The sequence below is a fragment of the Pithys albifrons genome, chromosome Z (assembly GCF_047495875.1).
Source record: "Pithys albifrons albifrons isolate INPA30051 chromosome Z, PitAlb_v1, whole genome shotgun sequence".
Taxonomy (NCBI): domain Eukaryota; kingdom Metazoa; phylum Chordata; class Aves; order Passeriformes; family Thamnophilidae; genus Pithys; species Pithys albifrons.
The window spans coordinates 52,463,953-52,491,887 of NC_092497.1; the positions used below are offsets into that span (position 1 = coordinate 52,463,953).

Sequence of the window (27,935 nt, forward strand, 5' to 3'; positions counted from 1 at the left end):
TGAATCATGTGTTCAACCTAAACTGGTAGACCTGTTGTTTAATTCAACCAGCTGGACTTTTTCTATATTAGGATATATGTTTTTCCACTGCTGTTGTGGAGGGCTTTTTAAAATAGGTTATACACCGTCTCATATAAATCTTATTTACAATGTAACAGCAATGTTCCTCTGTATGAAAGTAAGACTTAATAAGCAAGCAATTTGGATAAATTCAAGCTTTTTGTACACTACTCCTTTTTCCAAAACAAAGGAAGAGGAGAAAAAACCCAGTCCCATATCCAACAGGGCTGAAACTTGATACTTAAGTTTCACAGGGAGCTGAGACTGAATTAATAAGTGATCTTCAGGCCACTATTGCTGGCTCTTCCTGAAGTCTTATTTAGAACAATAATTTCTTTTTCCACATTCCTTTATAGACCTCCATAGATACAAGGACCAGTGTCCTCCCATTAAATACTGTTCAGAGGATGCCTACACATTCCCTGCTGTTTTTGCATTGTATCCAAGGAAACGTCTCAGATCTAGACATAGGGATTACACATTTCTAGCTTTCTTATAGCTCTTTGTCTATTCATGAGAGAAGTAGAGGAATTTTATTCATAGGTACAATGTAGTTTTTCATACTTCTGTTGTGAAGAACAGGAATCCTTTTAGAAGTTTTATTTGCACGTTGAGAAAGCCTTAAGAAATTCTAACACAGAAAAGAGGAGCTGTCTTTTACATGGGCATGAAATATGAATTAACTTTTTATTGAGGAAAGTGGTTTCCTGCACCAAAGTTTTCTGAATGTATCCAGCGTGTAACTTTCTGAGTATGTAGTTTTCAGTGGCCTTTTTTTTTTTTTTTTTTGCAGTTGTTATTTGCACATTTTAGATTTAGCAACTGAATTAATCCTAGGTAACCTGCTAGTCTTTACTCTATCTCCCTCTTTTTGGAAGTGCTTAGGTGATAAATTTGATCTATGGTATTCAAAATACCCAACACTGTCTTTCAGGGTACTTTTGAGGTTTTTTTCCTGGTACAAGTGAGGGTGTGTGCAAAGTGGCTGCTGCACGTTTTGTGTTGCCTCGGGGAATGTGTCACTGAACTTATTGATCTTTTTCTATGGAGTAATTCCTATCTCTTTTAAACTTCTCAGTGAATTAGGACTTTTCTTACAAACCTTGTATTACTATTTTTGCTTAAATGAGAATTCTGTATGAAAACTCTCCGCTTCCTGAGGAGCAAGTTGGAATTTTATTCCTGGTCAGGAGGGATCTTACCTTCCAGTAGTCCATGCCTCTGCTACACTTTATTAACTTTTTGATACCCAGCATTAGTTAAAAGACTACATAAGAAACATTAATTTTTTACTTTAAACCATAATCTTGGATTTTTCATGCAATACCTCATCAAACAAGAGTTCCACAGTTTCAGTGGGAGGTTTTTTGGCATCAGGATTAGAATTTCCATATATTTGATGTTTTTTTTTGGGGGGGGTTGTGGGGTTTTTTGTTGGTGGTGGGGTTTTTTTGGTTTTTTGGGGGGTTTTTTGTTTGTTTGTTTTTTTGTTTTGTGTTGGTTTTTTTTTTTCCCAAAATAGCAAAAACCAATATGCCAATATGTACAAAGAGTAGTATAGGTATTTTTGACCATATTTCATTGTGGTCTTTTGTCTAAATAATTTTTTTTCTTTCTTGGAAATGAAAACAATTCTGGGGTTGGTTACTTTTATATTTACTACTCCAGCTTTTACTGAGTTCCATTGACATGTTTAGTTAAACATTAAGCATTAAAAGCAAAATTCATGAATCTTTCGGAATTGCTGTTCACACTTGGTCCAACTGACAGGCAAGGATTAACCCAAAATGTTACTCAAACATGTATTTGCTCACGTTTTAATTGAATTGTTTTACTTCTTGGCCTACATATATTTTCTCAGTTTATTCTGCCCACATACAGAGCCTGTCAGGTGTGCCCTAATGCTGCAGTCATACCACTGTGTTAGTACAGGATGAGCTTTGTGATAAAGAGTTTATATTTGAAAATATGTCCCTCTCTGCTGTTTTTTAGTGGTGCACTGAGCTTAGCACAGCGAGGCATCTATTTGCAGTTGTAATTAATTGAAAACCTTTGCTCTCAAGTATTGCCCAACAAATATGTCTTTTTTTAAAAAAAATCACAAGTGTTTCTAAAAACAAATGAATATTTTTCAAGAATAAATATTCCAGTTTTGCCAAAGAGGGAAAAAAACCCTGCAAAAAGCCCACAAAACAAAAAAGAAACCCACAGAAAAACCCAAACCAACAACAACAAAAAAAAGAAAAACAAAACAAACCCCCGACAACACCAACTGCCCCACACCTAGATGAAAAAAAGATTGGGGTTTTTTTAAATCATGTTATATGGTTAAAAAGAACCCATGTTGTGTGTGCATTGTATGAAATTGTGTCTGAGAGTCACACTTGTGTCAGTCCATCTGCAGCAGTGGGGTTTTTACAGCCATATGATGGTTTAACTGATAATCTGGTTTATCTCTAGGCTGCTTTGGTTGTTTAATACCCAAAGCAATCTCTTTTCCTAACCTCTATAGGTAAACTTTAAAAAATTTCAACCTTTTTTTTTTCCTAGAAGTCAGGGGATGATGCTAATAATATTTCATTAAAATTGCAATTACTGAATTCACTTTGTGTCTTCTGGATGATATTTGCAAAGCAGAAGGCTCAGATCCATGTGTAAAAATCCATGTACTATATATGCCAATATTTATGTATGTACTCATTGTAATTATATATTCTAGAACATATATTTGCAGTTAAGATGTTATGAAGATTCAGTTGTAACTTGAGTTGCCACTGCTGTAGCAACTCAAGTCATTTTGCAAAAGTGGAAGGGTCTGGGACAAGGGTGAATTGACTTACAATGGACTATTTCAACACAGTTTTATTTGCATTTCAATGAAGAAAAATGAAGCTTAAAAAATAGATTTGCAATGAGAAAATGATTGTATGTTGCCACAGGATTGATAACTCTAAATAACTCTCCAAAAGCTTCCCCTTCCCTTTCCCTTTCCCTTTCCCTTTCCCTTTCCCTTTCCCTTTCCCTTTCCCTTTCCCTTTCCCTTTCCCTTTCCCTTTCCCTTTCCCTTTCCCTTTCCCTTTCCCTTTCCCTTCCCCTTCCCCTTCCCCTTCTTTTTCCCCTTCCCCTTCCCCTTCTTTTTCCCCTTCCCCTTCCCCCGTTCCTCTTTTCTTCTTTCCTCTTCCCCTTTTCCCCTTCCCCTTTTCCCTTTCCTGTTTCCCTTTTCCCCTTTCCCCTTCCCCTTCCCCCCTTCCTCTTTTCTTCTTCCCCTTCCCTTTTCCCTTTTCCCTTCCCCTTCCCTTTCCCCTTCCCCTTCCGTCCCATGAAATCAAGGCTGAGGAAATTTTGGCAATCCCAACATCTCTTCCCATAGAGTTGGACTTCCCTCTGCACACCCCCAGACACAGCAGCTAATTCAGATACTGTGCGACTGCACGATCTGACTCCTTGCTGTGTTTGGGATTTCATCTGGAGGAAAATGATTTGTTGCCTGCCAGTTATTTGGGTTTGGGTTGTTTAGCCCTGCAGAGTTTTAGAATTGCCTTCTCCACGGGCAGTAAGTGAAATGTTGCCCTTGGAAGGATGCTCGTGTCCAGGACTGCTCAGGAGGAGGCTGGAGTGTCGCTTTGTTAGTGACATATTGCAGCAGAAAGGAAGTGGGAATAACTGTCCTTAGAATACTGTATGACAAATATTCAGACACTGCCCAGGGAACTGCATCCTGCCCTTGCTGGGGCTCAGCCTTGACACTGCAATTTTTAACAACTTGACATTTTACTCAGCCTGATTTTTTCTTAATGACTTCAATGTTGTGTCAGGCAGGAACAGAGAGGAATGAAGGAAGCAACGAGGCTGAGGGAAACAACAGAGATTGCCAGAAGGCTTCATGATATGCTGTCTCGGTTTGAGGGGAAAAACCAAAATGTTTTACCCACAAGCAGGGGAGGGGCCTCCTCCACAATAATCACACCACTCTTTATCAAATTTAAGAAAAGGAATTTTAATACAAGAAGGATAACTGCTATATATATATATATATATATATGTAAACAGACTAGTGCAACCCACTTCCCCAACACCATAAGAGAAAAAAAAAAACAACAACAAAACCCAGCAGGTTTTCCTCCGGGAGAAAAGGTTATACTTAAGTGTCCTTGTCACAGCCCAGCTGGCTGCAGAGTGAGTTTCAGTCCCTCTCCAGCGAGACAGACGAGCAGTGGGCTTTTCAGATGGACTCAGTCTCTTCCCCTGTGTTCCCCGTCCAAGAAGCAGAAAGGTACGAGCAACCAGCAGCAAATCCAAGGCAGGCAGCAGCACGGCAGGAAAAAAAAAAGTGGTCCGAAGTAGGCAGCGGCAAGACAGCCAGGGAAAAACCCCAGCAGTAACCAGCAGGGCAGCCTGCCTCCTTGGAGCCCCCACTCCCCCGTTCCGCCGAGCCAAGACTCCGGAGAATATCCAAAAAAAAAACCAAAAGAGACAAACCTGCCCCCACCCCAGCGATCACAGTTAACTGCTTCTTTTGTTAACCGCTGGCCTGGGCAGTTAAGTGGCAGGGGAGAGAATTTACATAATAATCCCAAACTACAACATATGCTCTTATAATAGAACAGTTCCCTTGTTTCTGACATGGTTTCTGCATCATCATGTCTATTACTTGAATGTTTGGCAGGGATGTGTGAGCAGCCCTGTGAAGAACAGATTTCCACCCCAGCAACATCCACTTTCCACAGGTGCTTCTGGTCATAGCCAAAACCTCCATCAGGATGGAGCTTGGGGAACTTGTGTGGCTTTAAAAAGGCTGAAGTTTAGGGACGTGCCAGAAATTGATGATCAAGTTTCCAAAAGGGCTGTATTTTGCATGGAAACACCCAAATATGGTGAAGCAGATGACTGAGTAAGTTGAATTTCAGTAGGCAAGGCTGACCACCCACCTGGAATTACTCTTAACTCCTACCCGGTCAGCTGCGCAAAAATCACTCTTTACAATGTCTTTATTCCAGAATTCTACCTGAGTCATGGAGGTTTTTGTGCAGGGTAAATAATTTCTATCTATCTATCTATCTATCTATCTATCTATCTATCTATCTATCTATCTCTAAAATGCAATCTCTTTTGACTCTCAGAGGAACAACAAAACATACATTTCAACAAAATTTAGGAGGTTATAAAAACCCCAACCTAACCCCCAAACTATTGAAACCTGCCCTACGTCCTTAAGCAATTGTAAAGGGAGCCAAAGTTAACAGAAGTTTTAGAAATACATACCCAGCTGGGAAACATTTTAAAGTGAACTAAATAAAACCTTTTGTTTATTTAGACTGAGCAGTAATCAAGAACTGGATTTTACTAGACCTCATCATATACACTAGTCATGTTAACATGAGGTAGAAGGATTAAAAGTATCAAAAAATTTAATTATTTCTGGACCTTTCTTTGTTGGTTTTTTAAGCTTAGGTGTATGTAATAGTAGCCATGTTTCTTTAACGCCTTAGACCAGTTCCTTGGCAGTATTCCCACCTTTTCCTAAAGGGGAGGTGGGATATGCCTGGAACACTGGTGCACTTTGACCGTGCCTAGGTAGCTTAATGATACTACAAGATGGCACAGGTTACAGGAATTACAAGTAACAGAGGCTGACACTTGGAATTTTGCTTCAGTAGGAAATGCCTATATTTCAAGATCTTATTTCTTTTGAAATGAGATGAAAAGAAAAATATTTAAAAAAATCCTTTTTCAGTGAAACAAAGCAGCCCAGGAGATGTTATCAGATTGTTTTATTTCTGTAAAATTGAATTTTTCTATTCCAATTTAATGTGATGTTTTAAGGAGGAAAACCCCCACTAAATATGAAAGGTTTAAAATTAGGGGTTTTTTTGTTGGTGTGGGGGTCAGCAAGTCAGATCACTTTTTTACCTCCTCAGCATGCCTTTAAAACAAAATGTATTCAACAAGACTGACACATTCCAGTGGAATTGGTTGAATTTTTTTTTTTTACTGGAAGAGTTTCAGCAAATCATAGTCATAAAACTGCTCAAATCCACCCAGACTCCAAATTTGGTCCCTGGCAGAGCTGAGTTCCGGGGAGTGAGTGTATGACATAAATCTGTTTAAGTCTTTCCTTGTGCTAGATCCATCCCCAAGCCCAGATAAGAGGGTTCATTGGGCTTTCAGAGGGTTTAAACAAAAAATTTTGACCCTCTTCTTCTTTGAGGACTCCTCAGGGTTTTCCAGGTGTAATGGATTCACCTGTTGGGTGATTTCAGGTGTCTGTGAGCCCTTTGGGTGGGTCACCTTTGCAAACCCACCAAGAGCATCCCACAGACATGCAGGGATTTTGAAACAGCACATTAAAACCATTCACATGTGCACATGTGTTCAACTGATAATTTCATAGAATCACAGATTCATGACATCGGCTGGGAGGAACCTTAAAGCCCATCCAGTCCCACCCCTGCCATGGGCAGGGACATCTCCCACTGTCCCAGGTTGCTCCAAGCCCCGTCCAGCCTGGCCATGGATACTTCCAGGGATGGGACAGCCTGGCCTTGGACACTTCCAGCTTCTCTGGGTAACCTGTGCCAGGGCCTGACCATCCTCAAAGGGATTAAATCCTCCCAGTATCCCACCTCACCCTGCCCTCTGTCAGTGGGAAGCTATTCCCTGTGTCCTGTCCCTCCATCACTTGTAAATGGTCTCTCTCCGTGTTTCTTGTAGCCCCTTCAGGTCCTGGAAGGCCACAATTAGTTCTCCCTAAAGCTTCTCTTCTCCAGGCTGGACAATCCCAGCTCTCCCATTTACTCCAGCTCCAAAACTTTGATCAACCCAGAGTCCTCTGTGGACTCTCTCCAACAATAATATTAATTACATTTTAGTCTTAATTCACCCTGATATAATTCTACTGAAGCCAAAGTAAAAAAATCTGTTTATCAAGTGCAGAAAATAATTTGATTTAATGGAAACTATTTTGATTTTTCGTACAAACCTGTCTTGTAGTTATGGGCTCTTGGTAGTGAATATTATGGATTTTGTGATAGTGTTATATTATGCAATGAAATACTTTCAAAAAGAAAGTCCAAAGTGGTCTTGATCTTTTTTTCCCTTCTATTTAGTTCTATTCTCATCAAAATATAGAGCCTGATTTGTAGACCATAAAGCACTTTGTGACCATTTCTGTGAATTTCATGGGTTTATCAGCCCTCTGGACCTTCTATAAAAAACCGAAATCTACTACTGCTCACAAACAACTCAGAATGTTGTTGCTCTGAAGCAATAAACAACCTGCAAAAATCTGCAGGTGAAATGCTGTTATCTGCAGGATGCCAGGTTAGATGTTAACAGCCATGTTTTGAATGAGAACTTCACAAAACCACACTTAATCCTGAATGAAATGAAATATTTTGGATTTTGAAAGTTTGGAAAACGTCAGAGTATATTTTTTATGTACTTCCCTACAAATTCTTCTTTAACCACTTATCTGATGGATTTGAGAGAAAAAATCGTTTTTGCTGCCTGACCCCTCTTGGAAAAGGTCTTCTTGGGAGAAAATATCACTGCGTGTTACATGTTCTTGGACACGTGCAGAAGTCAGTTTCTGCATCAGCAGCAGAGAGGCAATTTCTCTGTTTCATCCACTGAGAAACTGGTGTGGCTTTGGAGCCAGTTGTGACTGATTAAGAGAAGGGTTGTGGTGAAAATTGGTGCCACCTCAGCAGTTGCTCTGTGGTTATTTGTAGCAGCAGGTTAAGAAGTACCTTGTAGCCATAGGGATTTCCACTTCCTACTCATAGCTACTCACTGAGATAGATGCCTATCCCATCCAGGTGATTTAAAACTTCTAGGCGTATTAAATGGATTAAGAAACAATTTATGCTGCATATACACTCATCCACCTATGCATTCCACCTCTATTTCAGTGTCTACCTCATCACTTTTCTCTAAGAAGAAGTTTTACTGATAAATCTCCCTTAGGGCTTGTTTGGATTGGCAGACTGAGCTGACAACCACAGGCTTTACTCCTTTTCAGCTTCTTTGTTTTACTTTCCTTTTCTTGGAGTCAGAATTGCAACTGGAACAAGTTGAACAAGTGCCTCTTTAGGCTTTTTTGCCATGATAATGGGTGAGCTATTGATAAACATATTTAGTTACCAAACTCCTTTCCTTGAAAGTCTTAATTTCATCTCCTTTCAATAATCTTTGGTCTATGTGTCTTTACCTGCAGCTGGAATGGGCATAAAATAAGTAGGGGCAACTTATGCCAGCTACAACCAGACATTTTAAAACTAATTTAAATGTTTGTATTCCTACCCTCAGGGTCTAACAAACAAATACAGACTTTCCCCTCCACTATTCATATTTTATGGTAGATTTTCATCCCAGTGCCTTATCTATACTCAGGTGACATGAATGTATATTGTATGAACCACATAATTATGTAGATTGTTTGCCATCTCTGGCGTTTAAGATCATTTTTCCTACCTCTTAACCCTAAGCATTGGGAACTTGAATGCTAGGACGGAATAATCAAACGTCTAGGAAGGAAGAGAAATACTATTACAAAAAAAAAAAAAAATCAATTTCATTCTTTCCTATCTTCCTCAGAGCTGGGAAAGAAACTTACAAAAACCCAAAGACATTTATTATTTAATGAAAGAGCCTCCTGAAAGTATATTATCAGAATATCATACCTTTAACTAAAGTTCTTTCATGTGGATCTTTGTGGCATGTGAGATCTTGAAAAAGCTAACATAGTCAAAGTAAGGTCTGATAGAGATCTCTGTGTATGTAAGAATTCGTGTATGTCTTCTAGGTGAATTTGGAACAGATGTTGCTCACTAAATTTATTACCTACCATAAATGACTTCAAGTGAGTCAGTAATTTGAGGGACTCCCAGGTGTGCGCTGCTGCAAAAATACTGCACTGCTGGTCAGAACTTGTTAGCCAGGGTAACCTCCTACAAATTATGGCCTATCCAGCCCCATCCAGGCTTCATAATTTACTTTTTTTTTTTAAATGTACGTTTCTGTGCAAAACTATGTCGCAGGCATTGTCACACAAACTTAACTGCTGTGTATTAAATCATAATTAATCTTTATGGCACACTAGTCCATATACCAGGTTATTTGTACGCATCCCTCCTAAAACGGTGCACACAGCACATCTTTCTTGCCCATGCACAATTCTGAGTGTAGTTTTCTGGCTCTGTATTTAGGTGCAATTATTTATTAGTAAATTCACTGAGAATCAGAAAACCCTCAGAGCTCCATGGGAGCTTTGCCTTGCCACTCCACCTTCTTTTACTTACTGAATTCCCATACTTTTCCCCCACAGTTTCCAAAGGAAGGTGTTCTATTCTGTGTTGTTTTGAGCTTCTATGAAAACCTCTTTTCTCAGTATGACTGGTGTCACTGTTTGCTAAAATTCGTGGATTCTGAAAGCAATGTTATTAGATGTGTTTCTCAAAGTCATATTGCCAGTCTTGGAGAGAATACTAAATTCTTACTTTTCACAGAGATCTGGGAAAGCTCAAATAAATGACTGCAGAAATTTTATTTTTCTGTGGCATCAGGCAGCCTTTGTCAATATTTCTAATTTACTGGAGGAAGAAATTCTCTCTTTGCAAGCATTGCATAAAATAACTCCCAACAAGTACAGGTGAGGGAGAGAGAAGACATCTCAATTCTGTGGTCATCTAACAAAGCTGTCATAGCACAAAGTACACACCAGGTTTCTCTAGGGCAAGGTGGAATAGCCAGGCAGAAATGAGGTTAAAAACAGTCTTTATTTTGTAGCACTGGGAGTGATGAACTTAGTGCTGCACAAATGAAACATTGTACTTGAAATAAACAACGCTGAAGGTGATTTATTCTCTGTATTCTTCAGCTGGAGGTTCAGCATAGCTGAGACTCAGTAATACTTCATGAGTGTCGCTGTAAACACAGTGTAAGATATTAGAACATTAAGTCTCAATGGAGTTTCAATGACCTTTTCAAAACCAAGTTGCTGTCAATTTGCACACACAAAGCAGCCTAAGCCAAGGAGCCACAAGCCTTTCACAGTGCTCTGTGTCAGTTTAATGTGATTTAATACATTCTTTTCCAGAATGATCACCTGATGACTGTCTCTGAGGACTCAGTAGTCATAGAGGTTAAGTGATCTTCATAGGTAGGGAAATTGCTTCAAGACAGTGAAGTACTTTGCCTCAGGTTCTCATTGTTTTACATCTTGTAAATAGTTTTAATGGGGAAGATTTGCTTAATAAAATGAGCTCAGTCATATTTTGCAAATACATTTTAGGGATCTATCATTGCTGACAGTAGGGCAGGGCAGGAGTCCCATTAACTGGTTCAGATCCTCTCCTGGCAGATGTGAACAAAGCTCTCTTGGCTGCACCAGTTTGTACCAGCAAAAAGCAATACTTCTTTGGGCAAAATTGTTACATAGATTGAGAAGAAAGAACACACTCATGTATCAAGATTTCAGAACAAGATTTCCAGTTTCAAGTCAGCTGGCTAAGCTTAAAATATGGCTTTCTTTTTGCTGAGTCTGTTGCACCATTTTTATTTATTTGTTTGTTTGTTTTGTTTTGTTTTAATGGGGATAGCATCTATTGTCTGGAATAGGTTGCAGTAACGATTTTGCTGAAAGGACAAGTTTAAAAAGTGTCTGTGGAGTTTGGGATCATAAATCTTAGAGGAAATCATGAAGCTTTCAGCAGCTAAAATCTTGCTTTCTTAGATCTTCTTTCCTCCTCCTTTTTTGCTTGGCCACCTAGAAAAAAAAATCGAGATGTCTGTGACCTATGGGAGGGATTAAATAATTCAGAGTGAGTGGTAACCAGAAGAAAAGTACAGGACTTTACACATGTTACTCTCTGAGTGGTGATTGACTTGAATCTGTGATAGCTTTTTTTTTGTATTTGCTTGACAGTGCTTTCCAAGTAGCAACAGCTTTGTAAAGTGAGACTTTATTCTCTGATCTAGGGTCCAAGTTTAATGAATAGTGGAATTGATACAGTTTTTATGGTGTCCTTAGTAATCTGAGTTGCTCTGTAGTAAGGAACAATGGAGATGAAGAGGGATTTTCCTCTATGTCTTATTTCATTGTAGGCTTTGTCTTGCTTAGCTTTGTCTAAGTTCAGTTTTTGGTCAAGGTCAGCTCATGTCTAAATCTATGGAAGCAGTTGCAACAGGTTGGTCTGAAAGAATGGTTTTTGTCTTGTTCATTTCTCATCTCTGCTGAATTAGGACAAAATAACTCAGGTATGTGCTTGGGACCAAACACACATGGCAATCAGCAGCACTAAATAATCAATGTGTTCAATATGTAGAAAGGCTTCAACTAGAAAGTCACATACCATGGCAGAGTTTAACTTTGAGTAAACAGAAGAACACACTGAATTTACAATGAATTATTTAATTCTGAAAATTTTTTGTTGTTTTTTTTGTTTTGTTTTCTTCAGTGTGTTGCTTGTACTTCATGTGTCTGCTGTAATGCACAACCACTGCTGTCACTCAGGGATTATGAAAAGCTCTCTTTTTTTTGCAGATCATCCGGTGAATGAATTTTTGGATCTGTTCAATCGCCACTTCCTTCCCAATGCAATAGATGAAACCCACACTGATGCAGAGTCAGCTCAGACTGAACCCTGTACTTCAGACTCTGTGCAGGATTCATCTGAATTTCTAATATTGGATCCTTTCTTTCCAAACTATATAGAGTTTGAAGAAGAGGAAGACTGTGAAAATACTACTGATGTTACAACTCCTCCAGCTTTGCAGTTCATCAATGGGAAGCAACAGGTTACTAGTGCCCCTAAGAGCACAAAAGCTGAGGAAGCCAGAAGTGACCAAATTGAAAGTGTTGCACATTCCAAAAATGTAACTTTTGCTCAAATCAATGAAACAAACACATTTATAATTAGTGAATCTGAAGCTTCTGGTACTATGCAACCAAGCAAAGCTGGAGAAGTGGTAGGGGTGTTTGAAGTTACTCAGCCAACAGCAGATGTTGCAATGTTAGAGCCTGTCTATAGTGGTGAGTCTGAAGTTGTCACAACAGATAAATCAATAGCCATTACTTCTTCATATGAGCAGTCTTTGCAAAACAATAAAGAGACCATAACATGGTACAGAAAAACGGAGAACTCTACTGAAGGTGCCAAAAACTTACTTTTGGTTACTAGTGAGTCTTCTGGAGATGGCTCCATGGAATCTGATCTATCCACTTCTGTCTTAGAAGTTGTGACAATGTCAACAAAGGAAGATAATGAAAAAAATTCTGGTGTAACTTCTGCTCCTGATGGCTTTACTGTGGAAATTTCTGCTGTATCTGCTTCTCTGAATGCAGTTTTTGTTCCTGCTACAGCAGACAAAGGTGTGACTGACTTTGTTTTAAAAGAGGCAACCTCTGTTGCAGGAGATCATTATAAACCAACTGCTAAGCTTAATGCAAATTCCCCTGTTGAAAATATTCTGGAAACAAGAAGTACAGCAAAGCCTGAAATGAGTGCTGCTTCTTTTATGGTTCTGGAAGGCTCTGGAGAGGAAAAAGAAAGCTCCACTGTAAAAACAGGGGAAATAGCAATAGCAGAAACACTTTCAATGCAAGATACTTCTTTGGGCACAGCACTGCCAACAGAAGATTCTGTAACTGCTTCAGGAATCACTTCTGCTCTGCCCAGGGTTATAACTACTCATTATTCTGCTTTTGATCAAAGTTCTGAACTACCTGTTGCCACCAACTCTGTGTCTGAGTTTATCACGGAAGAAGTAGTAACCAGCTCTCTTGTAACTGAAAAGAATATTGATGAAAAAGAAACACAGACCATTGTTTACTCAGGTCACCAAAATTCAGCTACTGTTGCAAAGGGAAATTTGGAGTTGACTGAATTTGTGAGCACTACAAGTGAAGTCAGAACTGTAAGCCAGGAGCCCACCTCTGTCAGAAAATCAGTACCAGGTACCATAAATTCTGAAATCAAAAAGGTCACCACCATTCCTCTCTTGAGAGAGAAGAAGTTTTATATAAGTGAAGGATCAGCAGAAGAACCAGCAGACATATTTTCAGGGGGTCCCACGAGAAAAGTGGTAAGTACTGACTCCCCATTTTTTGATCCAGGTTCTGGAGACATAGACCTTATCACTGAGTCTGCTACTTTGACTTCAGTTCCATTAAGGCCTGTCACTGAAACACACACTGAAAAGCATGAAGGAAAAATTTACAGCATAGATGATGCTTTGCTGAACTATGCAACCACAGAGGATGAAAAACATGCCAGAACAGGTGAATCTGCAGTAACAATTCCAAGCACTGGGTCATATGGTTTCACAGAGGGGTCTGGAGTAGCAAGTGAGATGTCGCTGGATGTGTTTAGTACCAGAAACCCTGGAGAACAAAACATGAAAACGGAAACAGAAACAACCTACGCAGCTCCTTCTGACATAAAATCTAGTTCTATAAAAGAGGTAATACCTCATATTGCACCAGGAATTAAAACTGAAGGTTCAGAAAGAGGTGAGGCCACATCATCTCCAGAATCAGTGGTCAGCAACAACCCTCATGATGATGTGGTGACACGTGGTACTGGCAGTGCAAAAGCAGTAGCTGAATCTACAGAAAGCAAAAATGCCAAAGCTGGTTCTTCAACTGTCTCACTGGGCAAGATTCTCCTGATTGAGCATGGCTCTGGAGAAGAATTCAAAGGTGACAGCAGCACCATGAAACTTATGTCTAATGGACCAACTGAAGAAGTGCTTGGAGGTGATTTCTCACTTACTGATCAGGGGTCTGGAGAGCCAGACACACCCATTGGATCATTGGCAAAAACAGAAGTTTCCCCTACTGGGAGTCCAGAGCCATGGGAGAAGCATGAGAGGGATGTTGTCAGCACATCATCTGTGGATCTTGCCTTCACTGCTGACCCTGAGGAGACAGTCACAAGTCCTGGACATGAGGTAACCACCATGGGAGCTGCAACTGACATAAGAGTGGAAGACAAAACCACTGATGAACTGATAGTGAGAGCCTTTTCTACGAAGATTCCTTTGATGGAAGATATATATTCTGGGGAAGACAGGCCAAGGGAAATTCCACCAAAAGCTACGGAATCTTCTGAAGAAGAAATAACAACAGTTCCATTCTTTAAAAGTACACAGGGTACCCATGAACATGTGAGATTTTCAAATATTCTGACTGTCAGTCCTTATTCAGAAGAAAAGGAATCAGAAACCAAACTTGTTTCAAAACTACTTTTACCATTTAATGATGACAGAGTAACTGAGCCTGTAAGGATTGAAAGGAAATACATAAGCTCTCCAGTCACAGATACAGAGCAAGGGCAGGAATTGGCACAAAACGTTTTCCCTACAAAAGATGTTCCCAGAACATTCCTGACACCTAAGGAAGAAAAACTGCCAAATAATGCGTTCATTGGTGATCCATTATTTTCAGGACATGGATCAGGAGATGACCATGATGTAATTCCTTCTGTAGTGCCATTTGTTGTCAAAGAAATCAAGAGTACCTCAAGTCCTCCAACTTCTCATCCTGCAAACACAGGACCTGAACTTTCCAGTGTCAAGACACAAGACTTTGAAAGAGGAAGCACTCAAGGAAATGCTGAAGTTAATGAAGAAGTTACAAGTGCTATGACCGAGTTGCTCTCTGAAACTGGAGACCAATTCCCCACCTCTGTGTTTCCCAGTTCCCCAGCTTTAGTAGAAGTCAATTCCAAAAGCTTCATCTCTAAAGAGATGGAAGAAACAACTCACGATTTTGTTGCAAATGAAGAACCTCACAATAGGGAAAGTAACTATGGGAGAGAAGAAAATGAAACTGATAAGACACCAACTACTTCTAAAGCTGTTTCTCGAGAGGAAACTTCACATTTTCTGATTAAAGGTGGTGTAACTCCTGTATCTGTTATACTGAATGGAACTCCCGGTCCTCAAACAGAGGAATCTTTTGTAACATCAACAAGAAAAATGCCAAGCAGAGTACTACCTGAAGGCTCTGGGGAAGGATCTGGCTGGGTTGGTGTTTCGGATTCTTCTTCTCCTGATATGTTTACTCGTTTGTCAATACCCCCTGTATCAAAAGTAGAACTGCATGCTTCTTCCAGTGCTCCTGGGCATGTTTATTCCAAAGTTATGACCACAGAGGCACCACTAGGTGGGTCACAGACTGTGATCACAGGACTAACATCCCTTTTTACAGAAGAAACAGAGATTGTGGCAAATCCATCTTCTGTTCATTCAAACACAGCTACATCAGAAGAACTAGCAAGTGATCCTGGGTTATATGAGAAAATTATTCCTATGATTGATGATAAAAGAAGTGTTATATTGAATGTTTCTGTTTATGGTGATATTACTCTAATTGAAGAAAGACTTCAAATCCCATTAGAAAAAACAACTATTATAGACGTGGATCACTCAAAATCAATGTCTGAAGATATAATAAGTGTGCAGACAATGCCAAATCCTGTGACACAGTCAACATATGGCAATGATGATGATAGCATGACAGCTGAAGGGGAGACATACGATTCAACACCTAAATTTTTCATCACCAGAGAGAAGACAATTGGATCTGGTGGCAGTGATTCTTTGACTACTTCCAGCCCACCAAGTAGAGAATCAGTAACAGCTGGGCACAGACCAAAATCAGATGACATGGATTTGGGTTCAGGGAATGCCATGAATTTTGCAACAGAAACACTCACCACTGCTGAACTCTCCAAACTGGGCATTTTCCTTCCTACAGTATCATCTCTGGCAAGCCCTGAGGTGCCTCATGGGTCTAAACATGTTGTAACCACCACCATAGAAGACACCTATGAGCCAAATACTTCAGCAAACAGTCGAGTAACTGCAGATCAAAGTGGAACCATCTCTGGGTTTTCTGGAATGGGACAAGAAGAACTGGCAGATAATCAGCCCACGGTGCCTTCTCTTATCCTGGTTTTGGCTACTGAGCCAGAAAAGGCTGTGACAACTGACATGTTTGAGCTGAGTAGTGTCACTACACAGCATTCATCCCAGCTGACAACTGTATCACCTAGCAAAAATGCAAAAAATCATACCATGGTATACACAAACACAAAATCAGCATCAGCAGATTATGAGGAAACAGACTATGAGAGTTTTCATTCCGTTCCTCAAACTCCTACATCCTCAGTAACTGTTCATTTAGTTAATGGAGTCTCTGAGTATCCTGAGGAAATAATTTCAAGTACGTCTTCATCATCAAAGGGTTCACAGCAGCCCAATCACTCATCAGAAGGAGCCTTCAAAGAGGTTAGTTCTGATATTGCAGCAACATATAAACCCCCCACTACAGACTTTCTCGACGCAACAGAGTCTTCTCTGCTGGAGCTTTCTCCCGAGTCTGTTCCAGAGAGCACAACCATGGAAAGTACTCCTCACTTTGGTGGGCTTGTAACAGGCAGGACAAAGGAGGCAGAAATCCCCGTAACTGATTTACCTGTTGAGGAAGATTCTACAGTTTCTGGAGATTCTCCATCAGTACACATCTTGCCTACTGCTTTTCTGAATTTTGGAGAAAGAGAGAGCACAGGAGTTCCAAAAGTTAGCACAGCAAAAGTTGAAGCTTCCTCAGGGAGAGTGAATAACCCCCATCATGAAGAAGACAACAGCACTGAGAGACAGAACCCCTGGCCCATTTCCACACCAGATTCACCCAACAGCATTGAAAATGAAGGATTTAACCCTGGCCAGGAAGCAGTTACAAGGCTGACTTCCCCTTCCCAAGTTCTGGAGGGAAGCACAGAAACACCATCAGCTTTGTTTGGTCAAGGGAAGGTCACAACAATTTCTTCTAACATTGCAACACGCAGCACTGCACCTGGAAACAGTCCCTACCAAAATGAGCAGTCAACAATAAGCTCTGAGGAGCCAAACACTGTTGAAGTTGTAACCTCATCCTTTTCCCTTCCGGACGTCACTAATGGATCGGATTTCGTGATTGGCACCAGTGTGGGTTCAGTTGAAGGCACAGCAGTGCAAATCCCAGGTAACTTCCAGATTGATCACTGTGTTATGTGTGTTGTGGTACTTGTAAAAGTGCTTTTAGCTCTGATGAGAGGTGTGGCCACCAGAGCATGGTGTGAAATAACAGCAGCCCTCAGGACCCTCCAGCTGTACATCTGCGTGGGTGTGACCCCTGCAGAGTGGAGGAGGATGGGGGTACCCAACTCAAGCCCAGTGACCCTTCATGAGCATTTGCATCGTGGAGCTCTGGATTGGACTTGAGGTAACCTGCCAGTTGTAAAAGACAGGAAGGTAGCACTGGTTGTGGTAAGGAAACAGCTGTAATTATTCAATTTTCCAACTTCCAATGGATGATTTTGTCTGACACATTTTCTGTGTTGGCATGATGACAGTGCTCACTCAATTGGTTTATAGAAAGGGTTGTTAACATCTTGCAGCTGACTTAAAAAGCAACTCTAGCACACACTTTAGGATCAGAATTTTCAATAAAAATGAGCTTCTCTTATCCAACAACATAACTTTCCATACAAGAGAGAACCAAGACTTTGTTTACAGCCTGTCTGAAGCTTTAAGTGGTTGATAAAGTGTCTGGCTCTTAAAAATTACAGGTCTTTTTATTAGACATCATTTGCCACGGAATTTTGTTTTCCATGATGGTTATCAGGTGCTATTTCACCAAACACAGGGATGATGCAGGCAAGGTCTCCATGAATAGTGTCAATTCAATTCATATTTTATCCAGATACAGCCAAGGAAAGAACTGGATTAATGTTATAGGATTTATTTGCTATTTTTTTCCTCCAAACAGTCCAGGTAGCTGTCAATTTGAAAATGCTTACTTGGAAAATACACAGTCTGTAGGAAACATACAGAAAGCAAACACACAATAAACACCATTAAGGTGCTGATCACGGCCCTGCATTTGTGACTTTCAGTGAAGCAGCCCTAAAACAAGAACCCTGCCCTATGGATGCCACCACATCCTTTCTAAAACCTCCAAAGTGAAATCCCTAATTGCTTAATTGCAATCCTAAATTTCTGTACATGGGAGTTTCTTCTGGAGGCCTTCAGCTGTACCTCTTGCATTCCCATGACCAGATAGAGAACTTGGTTCTTTAGGAAGACTGTAAATGTCCAGTTTGAAAGGGTAAAAGAGATTTATTTACTTTTTTCCCCTTTAAATTAACCAGAGTCAGACTTTCTTTTGGAAAAATCACAGTCAAAAATCTTTTTTTTTTTGTCATTTCTCTGGTTTACAGAACTCTCTTACCCATTTTGTAAGTTTTCTAAGCTGGAGCTTTGTTTTTGTATCTCAGAGGGCCTGGCCTCATGTTTTTACTCTAAGTGTGAGAAGACAACTCTCAGAAATGGTTTAGTGTTCTCTTGTTTGTGTGAGTGACTGTTCCTATGCATGAAATCAAGTGCAAATACCTAGGTATCCAAACTCAGTGGAAATACACACCACTACAAGGCATAAAGCTCTTCAAGGAAAAGCCATTTAAACCATAAATCCCATAACAACTGAGGATTTCACATCAGGTAAGCTTTTATCTTAATGTTAAGTTCAGTTACAAATGTATTAAGTATCTTCATTTGTATTCTTTAAAAGTATTTTTAAGAAAGACAATGTAGGCATTGATGGATTAAATATAAGAAAGTGAAACAACAGCAGCCAGTCAGTATGTTCTGTGTACCCTGTCATTCTGCATAAACTAACCCTGTTCAAAAGAAAAGCATTTTCCATTCATTTTGCATATGTTTAACTGTGTTCAGCTATAATTAATTGTCATGTCATGCAAACTAAATCATTAGAGTATCATGACTGCCAAATATAGTGCAAATTGCCATGAAAAAAGCATAATTCTAAAAATAATTTGTATTGGTTCTTAGTAAATGCCATATTGTTGTTCAAGTTGAAAAGCAGTGATGCCTGAAGACAAGCTTTACTGTTTTACAAAACTATCTTATTTTCCAGTGCCAATAGTTTCTGTAACTACAGTAAAGCTGCACCCTCAGTGCAGCAATGAAGATTTTGTTCTTCCAAAAATTGAAAAAAACACTATTTCCTTGAAATTTTAGAGTCAAGTCCATTTTTCCACTTGTTTAACAGGCCAAGATCCCTGCAAGAGCAACCCCTGCCTCAACGGGGGCACCTGCTACCCTCGAGGCTCCTTCTACATCTGCACTTGCCTGCCAGGTTTCAGTGGAGAGCAGTGTGAACTAGGTAAGCTCAAGCCATTCAGGGACTGATTAAGTCAAGTATAAACTTTTCCTACAGACACAAGTGGTGAGTTTTGAAGTTGAAGAACACAAGGACATTTGAAAAATCCTGCAGTGAGGCCTTAAGAACAATGAAATAGAGGAGGTCGACTCTTTTCTCTCTCCCCACAAAGTGCACACACAAAGGTTAAGAGAGCTCTAAGTGAACCACAGGAACTAAAATTCAGAGCATTAAATTCAAAAATATACCAAAAACACCCCCAAAATAAGCATTAATATTTGGGACAGTTCTCTAGGAGCTTTGGGAATTATTTGGAAGACTGTTAAAATAAACTAATCCAAAATGTGACTGGAAAGCTGAGCAATAAATGCCATGAGGAAATTGCAAATATTATGATAATCGTATGCATATTAGGTGTAAGATAGTGTTTTGGTAACAATTCTAGCTGAGGACTCTTCAAGCTGCCTGTGACATGACGTGGTGTGACTCTGGTTTTCAAGAGACTCACCTGTACAATTCAGAATAACCAGATTTTCCTTCCAGACTTCTGGCCAAAATTGGGTAAAAGTGGTAGGTTGGCTGTTTAGTGCAGAGATGGTTTAGGCTGCTGAAAAGCTGTATGTTTCATTCCCTGATAAATACCATGGATTTGTCTGTTATACAGTTCTTTGCCAAATTTGAAAGAAAAAAAATGCTAAAATGAGTTTAATTAGAGAAAAACCCCCAACTCCAGCCAAGGGTTGAAGAAATCACTGCAACATAATTGTTTTATTTGTGTTCCGAGAGACAGAGCACAAATTTGCATTTTGTGTGTGAAATAAAAAATATTTAATGTTTTCCTCTGCCTTCCTAGCTCATAGTGATGACCTTGCTAGTTTAGTAGTGGGATGTTGCTGGTAGACCTTATATTTTAGATGCTGCATCCTAAATCTTCCTTTTAGTCAAAGAATGTGGCATCCCCTGGCTGCAAACCAGAGGTCAGAGGTAATTATTATAAGGGAATAATCTGTTCATTTTGTGTCCCCTGGCACTCTTAAGGGCTTACTGAAGAGTTGGAGTGGAACATTGACATGTAGAAATATGTTTTGTAGTGCCTAAGAAAGGAAACCTCTGCATTTTTAGCCCCTCTATTCAGGGATATTCTGGAAATAAAGCCTAAAACCTCACCTTGAGGGCTTTCCAAATTACTGGGACAAGTGAGGCCTAGCATAACATTTGGACAGAGTGTATTTTAAAATAGAAATATTTCTTAAAAAGCCTTCTGCACAATGCAGCAATTCGTTTGTAGTTGGTTTGTAGATGTATGACTTCTGCCCTGTATTTCAAGGTGAATCACTATCAGCTGAGGTGTTTGAAAAATTTGCATTGAAGTTTAATGTGTGACTTTCTCAGAGAAACAGAACTCATTAGAAAACATCATATGATCTTTATAAAAAAACTTGCTACCTTATAACCTGTGCAAACACACATATAAAATAATTATATGGGATGAACTAGTGCTCCAGTTTAAAAGATGAAGACAAGGTATTTTAGCCTTGGAGGAGTAGGGGACAGAAACGTTGCTTGTTTACTGTTCAAGACCATGAGTTCTACTATCTGGCTGATCATTTTGTGAGATTTTCTTTATGATGCTTTGTCCTTATCTTGATAAGATTAGACAAGGAAGAGATGAGAAATGCAAACCAAAAAGCAGCCAAGGCCTGCTGCTTTGCAGGCTGAAATTAGCACTGATACTACCTGATAAGATTTCCACTATTTGAGTTTCGTGGAGATATTTGAGGTGTTTAATGAGAGTTTTTGTACCATGGTCACATATACAAGCCCAATTTTCTGCCAGCACAGGAGAATGCTGCACTCTGCATGTGTTCCTTCTCTCTCATCCACACAGTGATCACTTGGATCTCGTGCAATGCTTCATTCCTCTGAGCTGAACTGGTCCCAGCCACCAGTGTGACTAAGGTTGAAGAGCATTTCCCTTCTGGGAGCTGTGTGGATTATAAACCCACTCTTATCTTTGTGTTGTAGATGTTGATGAGTGCCAGTCCAACCCCTGCAGAAATGGAGCCACGTGCATTGATGGTCTCAACACCTTCACCTGCCTCTGCCTGCCAAGTTACATCGGTGCTCTCTGCGAGCAAGGTGAGGTGTGTTCCTCAGCCTGTGGTGTCAGAGGTCATCCTTTTTCATTTCAGCACAATTCTGGAGTAACTAGGCAAAGATTCCTAAAACTGAGGAGGTGGAAGAGACTGTGAAAAATCTATGGGACCCCTCAGTGATAAGGAGATTTAATTTTTGAGTAGATTAGAATCCCATGGCATGTGGCTCAGGATTTTTGCTTTAAAGTTACACCTTACATTTTGCAGATGGATGAGAGGAAACTCTACCCAACTGCTAACCTGACTGCAAGTCACAGTCCAGTATGCCAAATATAAACTGATATTTTGGGCAATTTCTGTGTCAAAACAACAAAAGCTGTACAGTTGCTTGCTTATAGTGGCTTGCAAACTGCTGGAAAGATACACAGTGAGCTCCTCTCCTCATTGTAGTGATGCTTATGGGCAATGAGTGGGTGAAGAGTCACTTTCTAACTGAGTTTCTGTCTTAAAAAATTATATGCACTGTGAAAAACATATCAGAACCCATCACCTCCAACAAGCACCAGTCACATAGGAATAGTCTACTGAATAAGGTAGAATATATGTTCATCCACTGGGAGCCATAGTTTTGACAACTTTATCCTGGAATTTTTAAAATTACTTTTTCTGTGATTATTTTAGCAAAAGTAGGTGCAGGATTATAATTACAAATGAGTTGTAAAAGGCTTTTTAACCTGGACAACTGAAATAAGGTTAAATACCCAAGTTCTCTGTAATTATTAGAAAATTGCCTGTATTAAAAAAATCCCACTGTATTTACAAGAAACATTTACAGTGCAAGCTGCTTATTCAATATGCAGAGGAAGGATAGGGTAGCAAAATCTGCTCTGTCAATAAAATTACTGAAGGCATTTCCATGGGAAAATGAAATGGTGTATGAAAGTGTACCTGCTAAAGCTTATGAAAATATTTTTTTCTTTTTCTTCATCTGAATGGTTTTGGTCAGAGGTAAATGAACCAAACCTTTGGATTTGTTTAATTAATATTGTGTGTTTTCAAGTTTGTTTCTCAGCTTCAGCAAAGGGTGGTTTGCAAACCCTTTCAGCTCAACTTAGAGAGATTTGTTTGTCAGAGCTGAAAAGCCTCAAAGCTGACCAGCACTTGTCAAGGTTTAACCTTTCAGTATTCTGGCTAACCTTGTGACTTAAGAGGGCTTTCTGTATCTTCTGTCCCAAATTATAAATTAACAGTGTTTTCCCACCAAAAGAAATAAATGTTCTCACCCCCTTCCTTCTCCCCTTCATTCCAGCAAATCCATAGCAGTGAGTGGCTCTGAGTGCCATGGTAGCTTTAAGCTCTTTTTTATGACCAACCTGAGAGTACATTTTAGGTGGTTATGGGAACATTTCCTAGTTTGTCAATCAGAACCAGAGCTGTGCTCTCTCAGCTTTGGAATTTAAATTTCCTCTACTTAAGAGTCCTGCAGTGGTTTGAGACTTGGGAAAAGGTTTCAGTGCCAAATTTCCACTCCACCAGACAAAATAAAACTGTGTTGGCAATTCAGACATGGTTGTCTGGCAAGCAGGCTTTATTTCAAGGCACCAGTCCTGACCTCACTAGATTTAAAGACCAGCCAGGACGAGAGAGCACGTTACCTCGGTGCCACAGGAAAGGTGGAGCTCAGCACACCGAGATTGCATTTCATTACCTTTCTTCCCCCCCCGGCCCCCCCTCCAAATACGCTATTCATTTTAGAAAGCTTTGAATAAAGAAGTCAAAGCTGAAGGGTTTTCTTAGGCACATTCAATTTCAAAATGCCATGGAATGGAAAGGAAGCAGCGAGCATGAATTGCCTCTGAAAGTGAGGCTCGAGAAGTAGGAGACAACTCCATCACATTCACTCCCACTGGTGCAGAAAGAAATGCAGAATTCAGAATTTCACCCAGATACCCCCACGAGACTGCTCAAGGCTGAGGCATGTTCAGCTCAGGAGTGGTGCCTGTGTCAGCATTTCGGGAGGATGTGACCAGAGGACAGCACAGCTGCACATCAGGCAGCTCTGGGTGGTAGAGTTAGAGAATCCTTCTAGGTGATCCAATTTGAGTGAGGGAAATCAGCCCCGAGACTCAGGGAGATGGAACCGGCTCCCTGACAGCCCACTTTCTTGCCAGGTGGAGACAGTTCAGCAATCCAAGCCCAGGAACATCTCCCTGGAGCGAATTAAAGCTGCCCGATGTTAGAAATAGAGCAGCTGAGGTTGTTCACTTTAAACTAGATTGTTAGCTCAGCAAGGCAGCATCACTTCTGGTTCAGGTGAGATTAAGAGTGAGGGAAGTGCCTCTCTTAGATTATACTGTATTTTGCCCACCACCTGTGTCTTTTCAAAGTGCCTTCTGCATGACACTTGCTGACATTTGAACATCACTTGTTAAAACACAAATATCCCTCAAACACTTGTTTCAAAGGGTGACTGCAGGCTACAGTAGATTTTGGTGTGAGTTTTATTCTGGGAGAGCCATCTGTCTTTCCAATGTCATAACCCTGTGAAAAGCCCTTATGGCAGCTCTCAATGTCCAGGGAAATGGTCGAGGCCTGCAATCTGAACCTCAGTTTTTGGAATGAATATTCTTTATGAGAACTGGATGAGCATCTCTATGGATTTTCCTCTTCTCTCCTTGGCTGGCTACAGTTTCCTTTTCTTTTTCTCCTTTGGCTGTTCTAAGTGGTGTCTACCTGCTCTCAAGGAAGGGTGTTTGTGCTTTAAACTTAAGGTTTGGCTTCCTCACAGCTGCATGGATGGACCTGTCTGCAAAAATGGTACATGTGTGTTTGTACAGGACGTGGCTCCTCACAATAGTACAACCAGCTGCTCTCTTCTAGGTTCCAAAGACAAAACAACTGGTTTTTTTTAATTATCAAATCAGGAACAATGTTTTTTTATAACCCAAGTTCATTGTTCCAGTGTCTGTGATTACTTCAGTCTCGTTTAATTCAGTTTCCTCCAGGGTTTGGTAGCTTGGGATTGAAGTAGTTGAGAAGGGCCCAGTGCAAGGATACTTCCAGAAAACAGATGGTCTCTTAATGATATCTTTCAGCTGAAAAGGGAAAAAATGGGTTTCTCCTCAAGATGTGTGGGCTAATGGGCCTCTGGCATTTGCTCATTAGCTGAAGGCAGAGTAACAGATAAAATTCACAGCTGAGTAAGACTCTCATTATGTTCTAGTACCTGCGTCAATCTTTATTTTCTTTAAGCCCCTCATGGTATTTCTTTAAAGACAAGGGACCTATTGTCAGCAGCTTATTGCAGCTATTGAAAAAGCAGTACTTATCTGTGTATTAGACCTACAGACAGCTCTTTTGTTTAATTCAGTGTTTGGAGATGTTGTAACACATGCACAACTGCAGTTACAGAGGGCAGAACCTGTGTAAGCAACTCCTTGTCCACATCACCCCAAACCCCACTGAATTGTGATTAATCTTATTGCTGGGGTTTCAAAACACCATAAATATGAGCGTTTCAGTCTTTCCATCATGTTCTGGGATAAGGTTACAGAAATCTGTGATTGCCCCCCTGGCGAGTGCACAATGAATGTGGAGTGCTGCACTCTTGTAAGTGCTTGCACCTTCTCTGCTCACAGGTGATTGGGTCAGAAAATTTACAGCCACCTGCAATTAGGCTTCACTGGTTCAATAAAGGCATGAAAAATTTATACCCACATGGAACCCTTACCTCTGCGTCACCCTTCCAGCTTTCTCCATCTAGTAAGTTACCCATATGGAGGACAAAAAGCTGCAGGGATGAAACTGTCCCCACATTTTCACTTGGATGTCTTGCATTTTTCACCCTCTACCATCCTGAATCTTCCTTTTCCTATTCCTTTTCCCCCCTTTCTCTTCAACCTCACCTCTCAAAAAACAAAACACTGAAACAAGCAACAACAACAACAACAACCAACTTGAAAACCCCTCAAAACCACCCAAAACCACAAAGCAAAAGAGCCAACCAACCAATCAAAAAAGCAAAAATCCCCCCCAAATGCCCAACCACAACCCCCAACCCAAACCACAGTAATCCTCTTTTCCCTCATCTGAAAACATTATGTATTCCATATCCATCACGCCTACCCTTTTTCTGCTTTTCTAGATTTGGGCTACAAACAGGTGCAGAAGTTACTCAACTTTTCGCTTTTGGAAGGCAATGTGCCATTTTGGATAGAAGAGAGGGGTAGGGTGTGCACTGCAGTGCATGTATTTCAACCAAGAGCACCTTAGACACTGTTTGGCACCTTCTATCTTAAGAAGAGAAACTATGTTATTTATTTATATCTCATTTTGTGAACGCAATCCTCTGAGGTTCGTGTTTTCAAGCCTCTTTGCCTCCTCTACCTGCCTTTCAGCAGATCTTCTCTCAAATCTTCATTCCTTCCCTAGCAGAGGCCAGGGAGAGCTTGATTAGGACAGCCTGGAAGTCCTGTCTGGCCACATTTTCCTTGACATGCAAAGGTCCTTGTTATTATCTGCCTTGTTTCCTGTGGGACAAAGGAGTCCCTGAACAAGATAAATACTAAAATCTTAAGTGCTTTCACATAGGACACAGGACTGCTAAAGAAATGTTCTAGAAGGCCAAAGTAGACTACACTTTAAAATGAGCTAGATATCAGAGATTAAGCTGTGTCTGCATCCTACACCTCACACAGCATACAAAGAGGGAGAAGACAAAACAACTTAACAAGCTGGTATTACATATTGCATTCCTTTTTTTTCATAACTGGGATTATTCAAGGCACAAACAGTTTTCTACAGTTCAGCTTTCTGAAAATAGAAGGGAGATAATCAGTGTAAGCTTTATTATGCCTTAGCATTTGGTACATTTATGTCAGTACTGATGATTTTTGGGAAATTATTTTGGTACCAAACTTGTAAGACAATATTGGTGTGTTATAAATATCAGAGAAATTCTGGTAAGTCTCTGATGTGATACATTTGCACTTTTAAATCCACTTATGTACATGTAAAGACTAGTTTCTGTTATAGGGGATTTAATTTTTTTAAAAAAGCAGAAGCTTTTGTGCTTCATTATGTGAATGGCCTCTTCCTGCTATGAATTAAAGGTCTGCCTTAGGTTGTGAAAAACTGTTCTACCATTGTGGTAGCAGCTCAAAGACAAACAATACCTTAGTTGAGGCATTTTAGTCATCTGTCCCTGTATGTTCTGCAATATTTGGCTATTTCTGTACTAATCCAGAAAGAGCCCCTTTGGCTAAAACTTGTTTTTGACCATTGACTACATTGACTTTCTGAAAATAAGAAACCCACTTTCATACTCAGGACAACTCTATACCTCTGGAAAAGCCAGACAGTTGGTTTCAGACACAGTTTTGTTCAGGGAATGATAAAACTTGGTGGGAAGTGGCAAATTCCTGTTGCGGAGGTGGGTGAGGGGGTGGTCAGGCTTTGTGTTTCTGTTCTTCAACATCCTGCTACTGAGGCCCCTCAGGGTGAGAGAGCTGCAACAGGCTGTGGCTGGAACAGGCTGTAATCTTGTGCTGAACTGTCCTTTATGATGGCATGTCACTTGTCAAAGCTCAAAACTGTGTTTTCCTTATTGTTTCTCCCACTCCTCCCTGCAACTCTCTCATATCACTGTCAAGTTGTTCTCATCATCAGGCACAGCTTAAACACATTCAGATATCACATTTTTTTCAATCTTATTAATGCTGATTTAATTTTTTCTGTGATTCATTCCAGCTGAAGCAAACCTGGAACCAAAACCATGTTGCTTCTTGCTGTCTATTCTGTTTACATCTGTGTAACCTTGAGAAAATAATTAACATCAAATCCACAGGTTGCTCCTGTTCCAAGGCTCAAGTTTATTTTCTTTAGATGAAAGGACATACTGGCTAATGTGAATTTCTGTCTGTGGTGCATTCTTATCAGCACCATGCCTCATAGAAGCACAGATAATGTACAATTTCATTGCTTTGTATTTCAGCTTTACAACCTTCCTAGGAAGCTGATAACCTCAACTTTACAAAGTTAGACTTTGTCAAGGAAGATGGGTTTTGGGGGAGGATTTGGGGATGTATGTTCAGAAAGATAATACTGCAGCTTTGCTTCTGTGGACTGAACAATCACAATGATTTTCCTTCGTGTTATTTTCTGTCATCAGTTTCTTCCAAAGGTAATTCTGTACATTCACTCAAAGAACTCTTTGCACTTGCAAGTAAGATTTCCAATCTGCATACACAGGCTCAGAAAACTCAGATGAAATGTAGAATAACTGCAGTCCAACATCCAGACATTTCATTCATCCAGAGTTATGGATGAAGATGTTCTCCTGAGATTGCCCAGATATAGAGCCCAATTCCATCAGTGAAAACTCACAAACTCTCCACTTTTATTTATCCTCCTTAGATAAGTGGTATTCTTACAGCTTGCACTGAGTCTGGGTAAACAGAACTACCTGAAAATGAGGTCTCATGGGTGACTGTTTGCTTTCGTGCTGCTTAAAGGGTGGCTTTTCTCTCCAAGCTTTGCCCTACTAAAATTCC

The 27,935-nt window shown here is 40.2% G+C and overlaps 1 protein-coding gene across 2 annotated transcripts in view; it reads left to right on the plus strand.

The window, feature by feature from the left end:
- VCAN (versican) overlaps window positions 1-27,935 on the plus strand; it is a 104,235-nt gene that overhangs the window by 58,192 nt on the left and 18,108 nt on the right. For both annotated transcript variants that reach the window (XM_071580710.1, XM_071580711.1), the window contains exons 8-10: window positions 11,603-17,089; window positions 19,178-19,291; window positions 21,314-21,427. In XM_071580710.1, the coding sequence (XP_071436811.1) occupies window positions 11,603-17,089; window positions 19,178-19,291; window positions 21,314-21,427 (5,715 nt within the window). The remainder of the gene's footprint in view (window positions 1-11,602; window positions 17,090-19,177; window positions 19,292-21,313; window positions 21,428-27,935) is intronic.